The sequence below is a fragment of the Dendrobium catenatum genome, unplaced genomic scaffold (assembly GCF_001605985.2).
Source record: "Dendrobium catenatum unplaced genomic scaffold, ASM160598v2 fragScaff_scaffold_156, whole genome shotgun sequence".
In the NCBI taxonomy this organism is placed as follows: Eukaryota; Viridiplantae; Streptophyta; class Magnoliopsida; order Asparagales; family Orchidaceae; genus Dendrobium; species Dendrobium catenatum.
Genome location: NW_021318618.1, coordinates 1,844,120 through 1,861,228, shown reverse-complemented (window position 1 = coordinate 1,861,228; position 17,109 = coordinate 1,844,120). Strand labels below are relative to the sequence as shown.

The following is a 17,109-nucleotide window of genomic DNA, read 5'->3' as shown; positions in this document are numbered from 1 at the left end:
AAACTAACAATTATATAAAATGTATCATAAAAAGGAATATAATGCATTGATTGGATATACTAACCTCACCAGAGGTAATATGCTCGAGGAACTTGTCCTCAAACTCTCGACAAAGCTCCAAAGCAATGGCCCTGGTTCCTTCAGTGCTATTTACCATTTGCTCACCAAGTCTAAACAACTCATTATGCACAATTTGTGACTTACCCTGAAGCCTGCAAAGTTAATGGAGAAAAGTAATTTAGACTTGTTCAAAACAAGATGAATTACGTAAAAGAAGTAGATTACAATTAAATATTAGAAACATATTAATATTCAAGAATAGTTTTAAAGGTTCTGTGTATCGCTGCTTACTGAAAAAGCATATTTAGGTGAAAGAATAAATGAAAGGTCTAAGTACAAACTATCTGGAGGAGAATTTCCTCCATCCCTAAATGAGAGCAGCACTGATTTTATTTGTACAAACACACCATGGCAGAACACAACAATACCAATCAACCCATTATCTCCTTTATGTAAGTGAGCAACCAAATCTATATAAATTGTTCACTCTTGGACTGCCAATATATGCGGGTGAAACAAATCCCCAACTCTAGGCATGCACCTCTTCTGCAGTTTCAAAATAAGAGTGTACTTTTGGAGAAATACATGCATCTCTATGAGTAGCAATGATTTTATTTAGTACATGAACGCCATAGCGCAACATGAAGTTACCAAAGAAGCCTTTATCTTCTTTATGCAGGTAAACAAACAAATCTGCATGCATTGCTCATTATTATACTATATCATCTCGTTCCTAGATATATATTTTTTTGTTTCTTTATGACAATGTAGGCCTGCCAAGCTTAAATGTACAAAAAATACTTTTTTTTTTGGTTTCTTTATGACATCCATTTAGGAGTTCTCATTCTTCAAAATGAGTCAAAGCTTCTGTGATTTCTTCTAATTTCAAAAGGAATATGAACAAATAATACAATGTAGGCCTGCAAAATCGGAGTACATACCCCCCCACAACTGAAAGAAGACTGACTTTTATTTCTTAAAAAGGAACTGTTCACCACATAAGATAATAGCAGTGCATCTTTAGTATTGTATGGAGCGAGACAATGTGATACACTTGTGGGTGTGGGGGGTGCACAATCAGGAAGGGGGAGTTCTTTAGGAATGTTCATGATCAAGATGGAGTTGTTTAGAAACTAAATAAGAGAAATTATTTAGGAAGGTTCCTAATCAAGGGGGGAGTTATTTAGAAAAGTTTTCTAATTATGTTTATGCTATTTAAGAAGTGTTTAATTGTTTAGGAAGATTTCCTAAAACGTGTTTAATTATTTAAGAATGTTTCATAAATCATATTTAATTATTTAGGAATGATTCCTAAATTATGTTTATGTTGATTAGAAAGGTTCTATTTATCTAAAAAGTTTTCCTAAATTATGCTTATGTTGATTAGGAAGGTTCTAATTGTATTATGATGTTCTAAGACAATTTAAAGAGTTTGTCTATGATTTAGGGAGGATATTGATGAGTTTATTTTCCTAGTATTTATTGTGAGCGGCGTCTAAGTTTTGTGGGAGAGCTGATCTACCTCTCGAAAAGTAGATCAATTGTATATTGCTTTATTATTGAAGGAGAAATAAGAAAATCAGCCCAATGTTTGTGTTCCTACGCTATTCTTCTATTTTATTTGTTGTTTTTACTTCCAAAGCGTATCAAAATGATATCAAAGCACTTTTGTGGGACCTATGACAGCAAAGAAGGTGGAGGCGTTGGAAAGTAAGATAGAGCAAATCAAATCCGACGTGGAGAAGAGGCTTTCATTCATGGAAGGAGGTTCTTAATTATGGAAGGAATGCTCTCATCCATTGCAAACCGCTTTAAGAAATTGGAGGATATGACGAAAAAGATGATCGAGATGCAGTCGAAAGCTTCACTGGCGATTCCTAGGGCTAAACTAAAGAGAAAGGATATTCTAGAGGAGATGATGAGAAAGCTCATGAAGATGCGATCCAAATCACCATTAACGATTCCAATTGTTAACCCTAATCAAGGTTTGATCAGGGTTCCTGATAGGAAATACTTGATTCCAAGTATTTCCTAATCACTTTAGCCAAAGATCTCACAGCAAACTGCTGTCCACAGCAGGAAATCAGCCAAAACAGTGGGAAAACGCGAGAAAAACGATAGAAACACGAAGTAAGAACTTGTATTTTACTAGAAGATGAAAGGAAAATAGCAAAGATACAAGGATCCTCTATTCGAGAGGAGGATCGCACTCTCCCAATCTCTAGAATTCAATCTAGAGACCTAGCCACCAAAGAAGAACAAGAAAAACTTTCACAAAAATATCTCCTAACCCTAATCCCCCCTTTTCTCCCCTACTTAATGCATACAATTCAAATCTAAAACAAAAGGACCTAATTACCCTTGCTTCCCCTCCTTTTGGCTCCAAGAAACAATTCAAACTCCAAGTGGACCCCACCCCTCTCCCTTCTTCTTGTGTCCGCCGGCCCTCCTGGCATAGACGAACAAAGCCGGCCCAAGGGGCTGGGCCGGCTGGACCGGTCTAACAGTTCCCTTGGTCGAATTTGAAGGAAAAGAGCTCTCCTTTCATCAAGAGCCATTTCCTAGGGTTCCGATAAGAGGCGGAATAGTATTTCCGGATGGCGAACTGCAAGAAGGGAGTTTCGTGATGGAGGTGGTGGGGTGACCGACCAATATGGGTGGTCTTTTGGGCAAGGGGAGTGGACGACTGGAGAAGGAGAGAGACAAGCCAAGCCATTGGGATCGAGTCATGTGAGGCGGGTGGAAGAAATGTGGGATTCCCACCCTCGATACACGGGGGAAACATGGAGGGATCACGACCACCGCTACATTAGGGGAGGGAGAAACTAATGGGGCGGTGGCGATTTTAGAGTAAGAAAGTTGAAGATGCCAATGATTGAGGATAATAAGAGTGAGAGTTCAATAAGTGATACGCAAGCTCCTTCTGAGGATAAATTGATCAGCATAGATGTGAATAAAAAGGGCAAAGACATAAACTTGCAAAGCCAAGTTGATGGTGATGATCAAAAACTAAGTTTTGTGCAATGTGATCTTGCCAACACTTCCACATCCCAAGAACTTGTATTATCATAATCCAAAAATGATTATTTGAAAGACACTGAAACCAAGCCAACATCTGAGAATAAAAGAAAACCAGTGAAAATACCTTTGAATTCTACTAGAATGGGTATTTCTGAAGATGGAAATATTGAGGCTCAGACACAAGATACAACTAATACAGAGTTCTCAAAGGACAAATATGACATCGAATTGATTAAGCCAGAAGATTAAGGGATGAAATTTAGATTTTGCCTACTGGAGTGTCGAGCACACTTCATGTCTCATGAGTTAAGTGGACGAAGTGAAAATTCTGAGATGACAATGACTTATCATGAGAATTTTTTTCATAACATACCTCATGTTTCCCGCATTCTAGTGTGTCAAGTTCAAATGGAGTCATGTATCAGTCAAGCAATTGGCATGGACACTTCTCAAGCAGAAATGAAAGCAGATATTGCAATGACTGATTTCCATGTTGTGATTCAACCGATTGGCAAAACCATGATCAAGTAGATTGTTTTAAAGGAAGTAAAGTTGTAGATGGGAAGTTAGAGAATGCCATGGATAAGGCGTTCCAATGTGATGCAAATTTGATTGCTCTGAAAATTGCTGTGAATTCCATTGAGTTTGGTAAAGTTGTTAATGGGAAAACATATGGAGCTAGGGAATTCATGAGCAAGGTAGAGGACAAGTTGTCATTAAATTGTCAGCCCTCACTAGATCTTGCATGGCTGGCAAAGGGTTTGAACTTAGTGCTGATAGAAATTTTGGAGAATTGACTGTTAAGAAGTGTTTGGAAGAGAGGATACATGTGGAATTTCTTCGTGCAAAAAACCACAATGAGGTTCACACACCTAGGTATTCTTAAATGATAGACAATTGTGTGTCACAAGATGCTCTTGCTTGTACCATGGGACCTGAATCTTATCATAGTTTTCAAGATACTGTAGTACCAAAGGAATCAGAGCTGGAATTGAGGCCTAAGTACACTTGTGCTCCTTACGAATTTTTTGTAAAATGGGTAGGTAAATCAAACATTCATAACAAATGGGTTTCAAAAGACCAGTTAAAAGTTATACCAAAGAGAAAACTCGAGAATTATAAATTGAAGTATGGAGTGTCTATCATAAATATATATGCAAAGAATAATGGTTCCAACCTTAATTTATTTATTCTTTGAGTGAACCTGAAAATGGTGGAGGAAAAGCTTTGGTTAAATGGTGTGGCCTTCCTTATGATGAGTGTACCTGGGAGAGATTTGATGAACTTGCCATTCAAAATGGTTCTCATCTTTTTTTTTTTGAACTTAAACAGTTTGAATCTCATACTTCAGACAAGGATGCTAGTGTTGGCAATGATTCAGCATTTTTAGTTGTTGAAATCAATGTATCAATAAGCAAGAGCCCAAAGAAAAATATCAATATAATCCTGGATGATACTTAAGCTCGTGGAAGAAAAAAAAAGAAAAAAATTGAAATAGAGAACGGCCGATAAGAATATCAAAGATTTATGCAAGCATAGTATGCTAAGAAGTCCTATGGTAAAACTCTAGTAGAAATTAACAGGAGCACTTTTAAATTCCAGAATGCTTGATGATCCAGGAGGACTTTTAAATGGACAATACCTTTGTTCCACCTTGAGGACAAGGTGCAAGGTGCATTTTTTGGGAGGGAGTATTGATACGCTTGGGGGGGGGGGAAAAAAAAAATTATACCTTTGCATGGACCGGCGGTGGGGATGACGGCGACGAAACAAATAAAAGGAAATAACTTAACTAATTACAATACTAATAGTTAATGAAAGTAATTTAGTTAGCTATAGTATGAACAATTAATGCAATTAATTTAACTAACTATAACATTTATAGTTAGTGAAAGTAATTTAATTAATTATTATACTAACAGTTAATGACATTATTTTAATCAACTAAAATATAAGATAGTTAAATAAATTAATTTACTAATTATAATATTAACAGTTAGTAAAATTATTTTAATCAACTATAATATAAAATAGTTGAATAAATTAATTTACTAACTATAACATTAACAGCTAGTAAAAATTATTTTAATTAACTATAATATAAATTAGTTAACTAAATTAATTTATTACTCATAAAACTAATGAACGCATAAAAAAAAAGTTGTTGCTTCTATATTTTCTTTTTTTTTTTTTACAAAATATATACATATCTATATCAAAATAAAGACATACAGATAAACCTACATATGAACGATTCTAATAACAGAGACAACATAAATGGCGCATGACATTAACTTACTAATTACATAGCTAAAACCATTAACATAACTAATTAAATAGTTGAAGGAAAATAACTCAACAACTACAGCAACAAATATTTAAGAAAAGAATAACTTCAAAGAAAATAACTTAATAATTACAGCAATAGTTTTCTTTAAAAAAAAAAACTTAAATAACCACAATACTAATGATTAGAGATATTAGCTTAAGCAACTATAGCAATAATGGAAGACATTGTATGCACAAATTTTAACAGAAAGTGATATATACATAAATGCTAACAGAAAATATTTATATCTATACATAAATTTTAACAGAAAAATACTTATATACATAACAATAAAATATAGTTAGCCATACTAATTAGTATTAGTTAACTGTAACAACAATGGCTTACTTAATCAAACGAGTGAATGCAGAAGTTACAATTAAAAAAAAAACTCAAAAAAAAAAAAAAAGGTCATATCAAATAACTCAGCATAGTAACCAATAGTACTCATACTGTTTACTTTATCACTAGCATGATATAACTTACCACTCACATTTTGCCAGCATGAATAATGATAAAGTAAAAAAAAGTAAAAGTAAAAAAAAAAGTAAAATAAGGACAAAGGAGAAGTATTCACGTGAGGAGGTGAGGCTTGTCTTATTATTAGATGCAAGCAGAGAACCAAGCTCTGGCTTTAAAACGGGAGGAGGTGGAGAGGCTGAGAGTGAAAGAAGGATCTGTTCTCGGTGAGTAAGTGAAATTTGGATGGCAGTGAGACTCGACACAGGACACAGGTATTAGAAGCGACGGAAGTTTCGGAGGCTTTCTTTTTTTTTTTTTTTGGAGTTTCTGGTAAGAACTGTGAGGTCCAGACGTTCGCCTGGAGTTGAAGAAGCACGCAGAGAGGGAGGGAGGTCGGATGTGGACTTGAGGAACTGTAGCGTGAAAGATTTTTGAAGTCGAGCAAGCAAACCACATGCCTTGTTCTGCTTCCATTTAACGACGAGCCATTTGTTCGATCGAGGCTTTGCGAGAAGACGTGGAACCAGAGCCAGCAGCGGGATTTAAGGGATTTAATCAGAGATTTTGCGCAGGATTTTGACGAAGCCGAGGTGTGCATTTAGTATGATTGGATTTTTCATTTGACCTTAAATTTCATTCTTTTATTAAATTTTTTTTTTAAAAAAAAAAAATTGAAAGTTAGGCTAATGCATTGCCATGATTAATAGGTTAGCATGCTGAGCATAAAAATGGGAATTATTAGTAATTTCTACTTCTCAATATCTACCAAGAACCGTTGTCTGATATCTTAGTGCTGCAAGTCTTGTTTATTTCATCAGCCGAAGGAAGAGATTTTAATGTGTGGACAACCCATCAAATTGTTCATCCATATCTTAGAGCTTGCACCCATGTATTTCTTTTTACTTAAGTTCCCTTGACATTTTGGTAGTTGAAGTTCGTCGAGCACATTCTTGACGAAATCAAAATTTTCCCTGAATTAATAAGCTTCGTCTCTCGGCACATAATTTGGCATTGCAAGCCTCCTCGGCATCCTTCACATTTTAAAGAAAATCTGATTCTTAAATGGTGAAGCTCATTCATATGCTCTAGCCATTCTCACTTTTAACATAAAATCCATATAGTTTTTGAAGAGAATTTAGCTTTCCAATTCCATGCATTCCAGAGAGATCATCCCATAGCAATTGCATGTAATGCATACATTTTTTTTGTAGAGTTATTCATGTCTCTCGATAAGAAATTTGGATGAATAAACTGCCCATATTCATGGATTATGAGTTGCAAATGATATAGATTGCTTAGAGATTTTGACTGTAAAGTTTGAAGAATCTTCAAGTATCAAAGATGCGACATATATCCAATTGTCTCGGGCATCATTTTAAGGTAGGGAACAAAGGTTTATAGCAAACGAATACTTTCTGAGACTTCGAAAATTTGAGCAAGTGCCTGTACCAAATTTTTTTATAAATTTCCCAATCCTTTGAGCACCTTAAATTGCTAACATCAACGGACAAGTGTCGAATCGTTTCAAGAATAAAAAAAAATAAACTCTTCACTACCAAAGACTCCAAAGCATTCTTGTGCAAAACAAACCATACCACCTTGTGCGGTAAATCATGCATTTTATAACATGTTGTGTTGAAATCGAATCTTGTCAGAAAAAGGTTTCTTGACTAAGACATCAAAATACCTCCGTCCAATAGTCTCCATAACACCACCAATGCCTTTAGTTTCCAATGGAGATCCTAAAATATTTTTTGAACTATTTTTCCAATAATGGATCTTAATTAAATAATTTTTTTTTTTTTTTCATCGGAGAGTTGTTCTTTACACCAGCAAATGCATGAGAGTTGAGAAGTAGCAAATACTCATCCTCTTCTAGGCCCGCTAATTTAATTATTTTCTCCTCCCTTTTAATTACCTTTGCAAATATTTGTGCAACTGAGTCCCTTCGGGTTGTTACCAAAATTTTCCTTCCCAAACTTCCATAAGCCAAAGGGACGAGTACCTTCTCCCGTTTACTTTTATCCTATTTTTATCATTCTACCAAATGTCATCCAGCACAAGTAAGAACCTTTTTGGACATTATCTCAATCCGAAAACTATCTTGAAATGCCTCAAATGTCTCCATATGAAGCCTCTCCTTCTTAAGAGATTCCAAAATATCTGCGATGATTTTTTTTTTTTTCATAGTTGTTGGCAACACCAACTCACATTTCAAGGTTAAATTCCTTCGTCATTTTATCTACATAAATATGTTGCGAGAGAGTTCTTTGCCATGCTGCCGTCCTCCACCACAGATAGAAGAGAAATATTTTCTGCACAAATCCGTTCCATTATCAAGAATTTGATGCTCTTCATTTGTCACTTTCTCAATTACTGCATAGCAAACAAAGATCACAATGCCCTTCACATTTGAGCTGAATCATCCTTATCAAATTCATGAATTTTTTGTAGTTGCATGGGTCAACAATATTTAAGGGGGATTTTTTCAGTGGTTTAGGGAGGATATTGCTGAGTTTATTTTCCTAGTATTTATTGTGAGTTCCTAACAGCATCTAGGGTTTGTGGGAGAGCTGATCTATCTCTCAAATAGTAAATCAATTGTATCTTGCTTTATTATTGAAGAAGAAATAAGAAAATCAGCCATATCTTTGTTCCTATGCTATTCTTCTCTTTTATTTGCTATTTTTACTTCCAAGGAGTATCACAATATTGAAGAATTAGATTAAAGCAGCCAATTTAATTGCTTATCAGATTACTAATACAAACATTCAAAATAGTAGCAAAAGTCCTTCAACCTCTACCAAAGAGAAGAATGCAACATAAAAATATATAGTAAAAGTTTTTGTTAATTAAGGTGAGCTGTTTAGGAAGGTTCATAGTCAAGAGGGAGTTGTTTATAAAAGTTCTTAATTAATAGAAATTATTTATGAAGGTTCCTAATCAAGGGGGGGGGGAGTTGAGCTGAAGTTTAGCTCAATGATTGGAGATTAAATGCACTTCCTAGCTCATTAAATCAAAAAGGTATGCTTTTGTTTCAAGCTCATTATGGAGGAGCTCAATGGAGTGGACTTGTGCATTTTCATCTTTCTTTGTCTTCTCGGTTTCCCCTTGCTGGTTGGTTTCCTATGATCTGCCCCTTTGTCTCCTGTGCTGGCTTTTTCGGGCACCTTGCTGGCTGGTTTCCCATGACCTGATGCTTTGCCTCCTGTGCTGGCTTTTCGGGTCCCTTGCTGGCTGGTTTCCAGTGGCTATTTGGGGGGGGGGGGGGGTTTGGGGGGGGGGGGGGGAATTCCGTGAGTTTTCTCTGTTTTTCTATGTAGAATTTCTGCTGCAATTTTTGCTGTCTTTTGGCATTCTTCTTGGTGATTTTGGCCTTTCATTTCCTCAATTCTTGTTGGATTTGGTTGGAGGTGCTATGGCTATTTGTCTACCTTCTTTTGCCTATAAAAATAAGATGTTTTGGCATGGAAAAGGTTGTTGAAAATTGTGAGCAAAGTCTCTACAAAAACCTAAGGGTTTATTCTTGGAAAAGCTTGAGAGCTTATTCCATCCCCCCTTTCCTCCTCTCTATTTCGTCTTGGCTTCTAATCACTTCTTCTCTACGCAAGTTTCACTCCACTTGTATCCTTCTTCTTGAGCTTTGGAAGTGTATGTTGGCTGAAATTTGAAGACATTTGCCGGAGGAGTTTGGAAAGGACGTTGGACTCTTTTGCAGTGGTGGACCCTTGGTGTACAAGCCTAAGCACAATTTTCTTAAATTTCCTACTTTCGTTGCATGTGAGGAGACCGCTAGACGGTTTTATTAAGGATAGTGTTTTTATATTTTTATTTTGTTTTGTTCGATTTAGCTTTTGTTTCTCCTAAGTTTGTTTGGATGTTTGCAAGCTACATATGAATCAAGTTTGGTTTAAGTCTTGTCTTGGTGTTCTCCAATTTGTCTCTTTACTCTAGTTTTGCTTGCATCACACATGCTATATGTCTTGATAAGAACAGATGTCAAGGTATAATGCAATCGTCTTATCTCCAGTACCAATCATTATCGATTTCAAATGGACTGTTTTTTTATGCTTTGATTATCTAGGAATCACAATGATGATTTTGGTATATAAAGTTCAAAGGATTCATATTAAGGAGAACTAGAAGACAAATGGCCAGACAGTTGGAACTTGGAATTTCAATGGTCATCATCCCTTGGGGTTCATGTTATTCCTAAATAATTATTAGAGAACATATCAATTAGATACAGAAATAACAAAAAAGATCTCAAGAAAAATTCTCATCAAATAAAAATTAATACAGCAATTCCATATAAAAAACTAAGAGAATGAAAAAAGGAGCTGTCAAGACAGGAAGTAAAATATACCCAGATAGCAGATTGGGAAGCCTCAGCTTCATCCGGCCACGTATCTGTTTGGCAAGGGTGTCAACCAAAGCTACTCTACCAAGTTTGCTTTGTGGAGCTCCATTCAGTATAGATCTTAGACTTTCAGCCTCAGCTCGCCACGCTGTTTCAAGAGAGTTCTCCAAGCCAACTGATCCAGCTTGTGCTGAAGCGATAGAAACAGACTGGCCAATTAGAGCAACCCATGGAATATCAGATGCTCTTGGAGGACCCTGGTTAAGTAGAAGGGCCTGAACAGCGGCAATAGCTTTTTGGTCTCCAGCAGCTTGATCAATCTTACTAATAACCCCAACTGTTCTGGTTGCTGTCATAAGCAGGTAAAAGTGGTCAAACAAGGAACATGAAGTCATTACTCCACGTGAGTAAAGGCTCGAATAAAAATATAAAACCTTCAGCATCAAATTCCTTAGCCAGTCTGAGAGCTCGCAAGGAAGAAATTTCAGGGGCCTGGGCAGCAGGAACTACTACTAGCAAAATTGCATCATTGCGTGCGGCATAATCAGTCGTCTAGTACCAGATACAACCAAATACCAAAACACGCAATGAAAACAACAAAAATCAGATTAATTCCATCAACAAGTATAATAACTGAATATATCAAAACTTAATAAGGTACTGCTCGTAAAGCACTCTATAGCATCAAATATTCTGGAAAGAGGCAAATTTATAAGACAGCCTAAAGTTTCTGGACAACTACATGTATGAGTCACAGAATCCAAGATAAATAATCATTCTAATAAATTAAAATATAGAAGAAGGAAGATGATAGCTACCCACCACAGACTCATCCATTGCTCGCTGATCTAATCCAGGAAGATCAATTAATTTTAATGGAGGAGCTGAAGAAAAAAAAAATTGCTTTTTTTAATAGAAGTTAATCAGCATTCAGAAAAGTAATAAAATGCAAGAAAAATAATATATTTTCTAAAAAAATATTATGTTAAGAAAATAGCACAGGCTCACGTGAGAAAACTAGCAGGGGCAATCAGCAAGGAAATGGAGAACAGTTTAAAAAACTTAATATTCCCAGATTATCCATTTGCAAGTCACCCATAAAGGAAATATAGTGAAAATATCAATGAGCTAAAATAGTAATTAAAAGACTTCTTTTAAATTCTGCAAAGAACACCCTTTAAATTCTTCAATGATGTGATTCTGAAACTCATTGCAACAGAAAGTTTCATTGCGTCGAGCTTCTCCTTCCAAAATCATTCCAAAGCATTAGAATTTTTTTAACCCAAAAGCATAAAACGCCTCTCCTTTTCCATGGTCAGCTATCTGATCCATATCGCCTAAGTAGGAAACCAGAAAAAATGCATCCACTGAAATCCATTTTGGATTTCAACCATCTCACTTTGTACCAATATTTACATATGTTAAGGGAATTTTGACAATTCTAAAAGGAAAATATTTCTAATTTTCAAGTGAATTTGAATTCTTTATCATAACATACTTCTTCTAAATCCATTTAGTTATGATTAATTTCCATGTCATTTGATGTTGCAACTCCTAAACTAGGTTGTGTGTTGATGCTATAAAAGAATGCCCATCTCGACTTAACTGGTTAATATAACAATCTCATATGCATAAGAAAAATATGTAGCACGTTGGACTTTTTCTTATTTCCTCTTTAAGCTGGATACTTATTTATTTTGCTTATAAATCCTCCTCTCTTTACAGCATAAACTGTTATGAAATTCACTTATATTTGAAAAAAAACTTAGATCCCAAAGGCTCCCATTTGTAGGATGCTATGTTTTAAAGAAGAAAATCAATGCAGTGAGATTGGAGTCAATACCTATTCCCATCGACCTGCGAGGAATGTTATCATTTTAATGCACTTGCAGACAGAAATTATCCTAAAGAGCATACATCTAAGTGACTAAATGTGAGATCTCGTTTCCTTACTGTTCCTCTCTGAATTGGATTTTCCTCCCAGGATCGGCCGGGACGATATTGAGATCGTCCAGGCCGATCAGTGCATTGAAAACGGCTGATTTCTGGAGTGTTTTCGGAAATGATTTCTGGACTGGATCGTCCAGGCCGATTTTGGATCGTCCTGGGACGATGGCAAAATTCCGAGAGCAAGGGTTTTTGTCAAATTAATTATCGTCCTGCATCGTCCTGGAAAATCGTCCTGGACGATTAAAAATTGGTCATATCGGCCAGGACGATGTGGCGATCGGCCGGGCCGATCAGGCTTAGGATATAAGCAAATCAGCTCGTTTTGAGGAGAGAGAAAATAATTTTATAAAACCAAAATATCTTATTGACTGGCTTAAACATTTAATCACACTGTTGTGGGCATACAAAATACAGGTAATAATATATAAAAAAGTGAAATTGTGAACCTCAAATAACAACTATTGATACTTTAAAGAACAATGCATCAACAACTCAACTAGGCTAGTGATTTGGCGTAAAACTCAACTAATGGTGCATCACATTTAGGCTTCGTTTGAGACAGCTTTCTTACTACTTCTTAAAGCAGTTTTTAGTAAAAAAGTTTTTATTTTTGTACCAAAACGCTGCTTCATGAAGCAGTAAGAAAGCCGTCCCAAACGAAGCCTTAAACTAAGCACATAAAGCACTTATACGGATAAAAAGCAAAAACAAATGAAGTTAGCTTCAATTATTAACTATAATTCTTACGGGAATAGCAGGATAAAACTCTTAATAAGTTTGCAAAACGATCCCTCAATGCCTAGCTAAGAGCTAACATAATTTATTGGATAAATATAACATTTGACTTGTAAAGGAGCGACAGAAGGAAAATGTAACCTGTGCTAGTTCGTAGCTTCAGATAGATCTCGTCTCCGTGACTTTTTCCAGAGCCCTTGCTGAGTCTATCTTGAAGAGAATGTCTAAGAGCACCTACTCAACGCAGAAAAAACATATAAAGCAAATGAGCAATACACGATAAGCTAATACAGGCAATGCGACTAAAGATGTTATTGCAAACACTGATACTGCAAATAAATGGAAATATCTGAAGAGGGGCATGATATCTCACTTGCAGAAACCTGCTGGGATTTGCTGTCAATCTGCAGAATTATGGATTTACTGTTTAGCGAGTTATCTCTCTGAAGGTCTATGCTGATGGGCGCCCTAGTGGCTCCGTTCTCTCCAGTTGGCTGCGTAATTAACGAGGCCAGTGAACAAAACCAGGTAAATAACATATTTTAGAGAACTACACCAGATGCAACATACCAGAATCGGATGTCCGATCAAGCTATTCAAAACTGCAGACTTCCCAGCACCCTAATTAGAGAATAATACCAAAATCAATGAAAACTCTAATCCCAAATAGATGAAACACGGCAATCATGCAGATCCGGATTAAAATAAACCCAACGAAGATTAAAAAACACGCTCTTTTGCAGGTGGATCGATCTTCCGTGATCCAGAAAGATGAACTTACGACATTTCCAAGCGCGACGACATTAAGAAAGGTGGAAGTACGGCGGGAAGGAGACTTTTCGTCGATTTCCTCGTCCGCGAGGAGAGCAGAGGCCTGCATCATGGACTCGGACAGCTGGATCAACTCATCCATGGCCTCCATAGCGCTCACCGACGACCGGCCGGCAGAACCTACTGCAAAGATCTGGATCTTACAGCCCCCAAAAAAGACGATAGAGCCCGATCGAACCCGCTGGACAAGACGCCAAGACTGCCGTACCTCCCACAAGCCCTCAGATCTAAGGCTATTCTATTTGAATTCGAGACAAAGCAGGACAAGAGGAAGAGGGGAAATTAGAGGTCGCTGCTCTTCCAGTCCAAGGAAGACGAGAGGGGAAAGGCCTGCGTCGATTAATACGTTTGAACGAAAATGTGAGAGTTCGAAGAGGCGGAGATTTCTTTCTTTAATTTTTTTTTTTAACTTTTCCGTTTTTATTTTCTTTTGTTCTATCGATACTTTCTTAACGAGAAGCTTAAGCCCGTTCAGGCAACTTTTGTTTTACATGCAGCCAAGGCTTTTAAAATGGGATCGGTCAATGAACTGGAAGTGACTAAGCCTTAAAAAAAAAAATTAACTAAACCCTTCCCGCCTAAGTCTTCTGCTCTTAAGAAAAAAAAAATCTTTTTAGTCCCACACCGTGAAAGTCTAAAATTTTTTGCTTTATATAATAATAAGACATTTTGACAGTGTTAATAAATGAGTTGTATGCGCTGGCCGGTAATTGTGAGCATACGGCTATTACTTTGATGAAGTTATTTTAGCTCAGAACTGTTCACATAATTATACAATAAAACTATTTTGATTTAATAGATAATTAATGACTCATAAATTTACTTAATTAAAAATTATTAATAAAGTCACGCGATCATTATTAATAAAGTCACGCGATCAAGAAGCTGCACAGCCGCCGTCGATCAAGAAGCCCACGCGAAAACGGTTTTGAGAAATCGGAGCCGGTTTTCCGGTTCAACGGTCGAACCGCCGGTTCGAAAGGTCCGAGACCGGTTCGATGCGAAAACGGTTCTGAGGCGAATCGTAACCGGCTGGCCAGCCGGTTCGCGGTTCAACCGGTTGAACCGGCCGGTCCGGTCCGATTTTAAAAGCCTTGCATGCAGCATTTACAATTATATATTTATATTTGACTGCTATTTTTTTGCTTTCTTTTATAAATTTTTATTATAAAAAAATTGCAGGTAGATCTAATAAAGTAATAAGCAATAACTCATTTGCACGAATCATCATAGTAATTTGGAACGAAAAAAAAAAAAATTTTAAGGATATTTATGTAATTTAATATTATTATTGTTAAACTAAACTATATGAGAAGGTGTTGCTGGTTAAAGTGTCTGACGCGCTGTTCTAATATTTTGCAAAATTAGCTTCTTGAGGAGAATGTGAGGAGAGAAAAGCGAAAAAAATAGGTAAAGATTTTTCAAATGAGTTTTAGAGTTATTGAATTGATTATGTATTATAAATTATAGAGAAATTTGACTTTATATGTCACATAATAGTATAAATTTGACAAATATGTCAATCATTTATTTGTTGGAAAAATATGCCCCAAAGTTATTTGAAATCAGAATACTTTTAATCATAGAGTATTTATTTAAAAACTATCAGGACCTTTGGACATGTTTCGATCATAGTTAAAACTACCTACGAGAAAAAATTAAACCTTATATGAAGCTTTCGGGGTTTATTTGAATATTGTCGTACAAATTTTGATAGGGTTAAATAAGGGTTGGATAAGGTTAGAACAAGGTTTGACTAAAGGTTTCGAATATGATTCGGTCAGGATTGATACAAAATAGTGCATTCCAATATGTTGAGCAAACTACGAAGTTAATATTGAAAAGTACAATCACAACATATATAACAAAATAACTTATAGCTACAATAAAATATAAATTAATAACTATAACTCATCATCATATCAAGTAGTGCATCATTGCACAAATAATCATTAATATTATTTCAAGAATTACAATTGATATAAACATTTACAATATTCTCATAATAACAAAAGAGTAAAATAAAAATTGTTATGAATGTGATGGGTATTTGGCCTTACAAAGTAAATTAATTATGCACTCGCACTCCACGAAGGCTACACCAATGTTAAATTACATAATTCTCTGGCTTTAAGACCTATTTTTCTTTAAACAATCATGCTTAGGTTTCACTAATAAGGATATTATGACAACTCCATCTATTACATTTGAAACTTCCAAGATGTCTTAATTTTACTTTAGATATTGTTGTGTCCTGAAAGATTTATGGCAGAAGAGAGATAAATTTAACGCCCTAATTTTGTATGAAGATCCAACACACAAGCATATATAAGAGAGAGGTGCATCGTTTAGAAGAAACACCATAAATTTTACATGGACACCCCTAAAAAGGAGGAAAAAACCAAGGGGTATGGCCTGATTTGAATAAATATACTAGTATTTGTAATTGATTACAAATGATACCCCACTACAGGAAAACAGCTCATTTCTGGCAGAATTTCACGCGAAAATAAATTTGTCACAAATTCCGGCGGCTTTTCCGACGGTTTACCGACGGAAATATTCCGACGAATTTTCCGGCGGATTTCCGACGGAATTTTTGTTTGGCTTTCTGGCGGATTTATTTCCGACGGAATTTCTTACGAAAGTTTTAAAAAACGAATTTGCACGCATACCATCAAATTCGTCGGAAATATTCCGACAAATTTGCTAGGTATTTGAACAACATACCATCACCTTTTGGATATATTTCAAATACCTAGCAAATACCGAGTTGTACCTAGTTTTTTCTAGCAATACCGAGCAAATCCTGAGAAAATACTAAGTTGTTCCTAGTTTTTTCTAGCAATACCGAGCAAATACCTAGCAATATCGAGCAAATCCTTAGCAATACCAAGCAAATACTGAGTTGTACCGAGTTGTACCTAGCAATACCGAGCAAATACCTAGCAATACCGAGCAAATCCTTAGCAATACCGAGCAAATCCTGAGCAAACGGCCTTAGTTAGGGCATTAGAAGGAGGGCAGGGAGATCGGGCCGTCGGATCAAGTTCCTTGATCCAACGGTGGGATTCAAACCGGTTTGAAAATTCAATCAAATTTTGATTAAGACCTAGCTGGACTCAAGGGACTGAAATCAGGTGCAAAATTGAGTCAAGTCCGGTTCGATTCGGGTCAACTCGAGCTCGCCTCGACTCGACCAAAAATTAATTCAATAAAATAGGATAAAAATAAATCGAACTCAAATCCATGCCGATTCGACTTAAATCGAGCCCAACGAGGTCCGATCGAATCGATCAAATATGCTAAAGAGCAAATCAGGCTAAAAATGAGGTCAACAGTGGCAACATGTTATTGACGG

At 36.1% G+C, this 17,109-nt stretch overlaps 1 protein-coding gene across 2 annotated transcripts in view; it reads right to left on the bottom strand.

Moving 5' to 3' along the window:
• The window catches only part of LOC110094028 (dynamin-2A-like), a 33,230-nt gene extending 19,076 nt beyond the window's left edge, over positions 1 to 14,154 (bottom strand). The window contains exons 1-8 of one of the 2 annotated variants that reach the window (XR_003699525.1): positions 13,699 to 14,154; positions 13,488 to 13,538; positions 13,291 to 13,411; positions 13,059 to 13,151; positions 11,055 to 11,116; positions 10,667 to 10,784; positions 10,239 to 10,581; positions 65 to 212 (exon numbers count right to left, since the gene is read on the bottom strand). Coding sequence is in view for 1 of the 2 variants with exons in the window: in XM_020819131.2 (XP_020674790.1) it covers positions 65 to 212; positions 10,239 to 10,581; positions 10,667 to 10,784; positions 11,055 to 11,116; positions 13,059 to 13,151; positions 13,291 to 13,411; positions 13,488 to 13,538; positions 13,699 to 13,839 (1,077 nt within the window). In the remaining variant the exon portion in view is untranslated. The remainder of the gene's footprint in view (positions 1 to 64; positions 213 to 10,238; positions 10,582 to 10,666; positions 10,785 to 11,054; positions 11,117 to 13,058; positions 13,152 to 13,290; positions 13,412 to 13,487; positions 13,539 to 13,698) is intronic. The other variant, XM_020819131.2, reaches the window with a different exon arrangement.
• Positions 14,155 to 17,109: the final 2,955 nt, after the last annotated feature.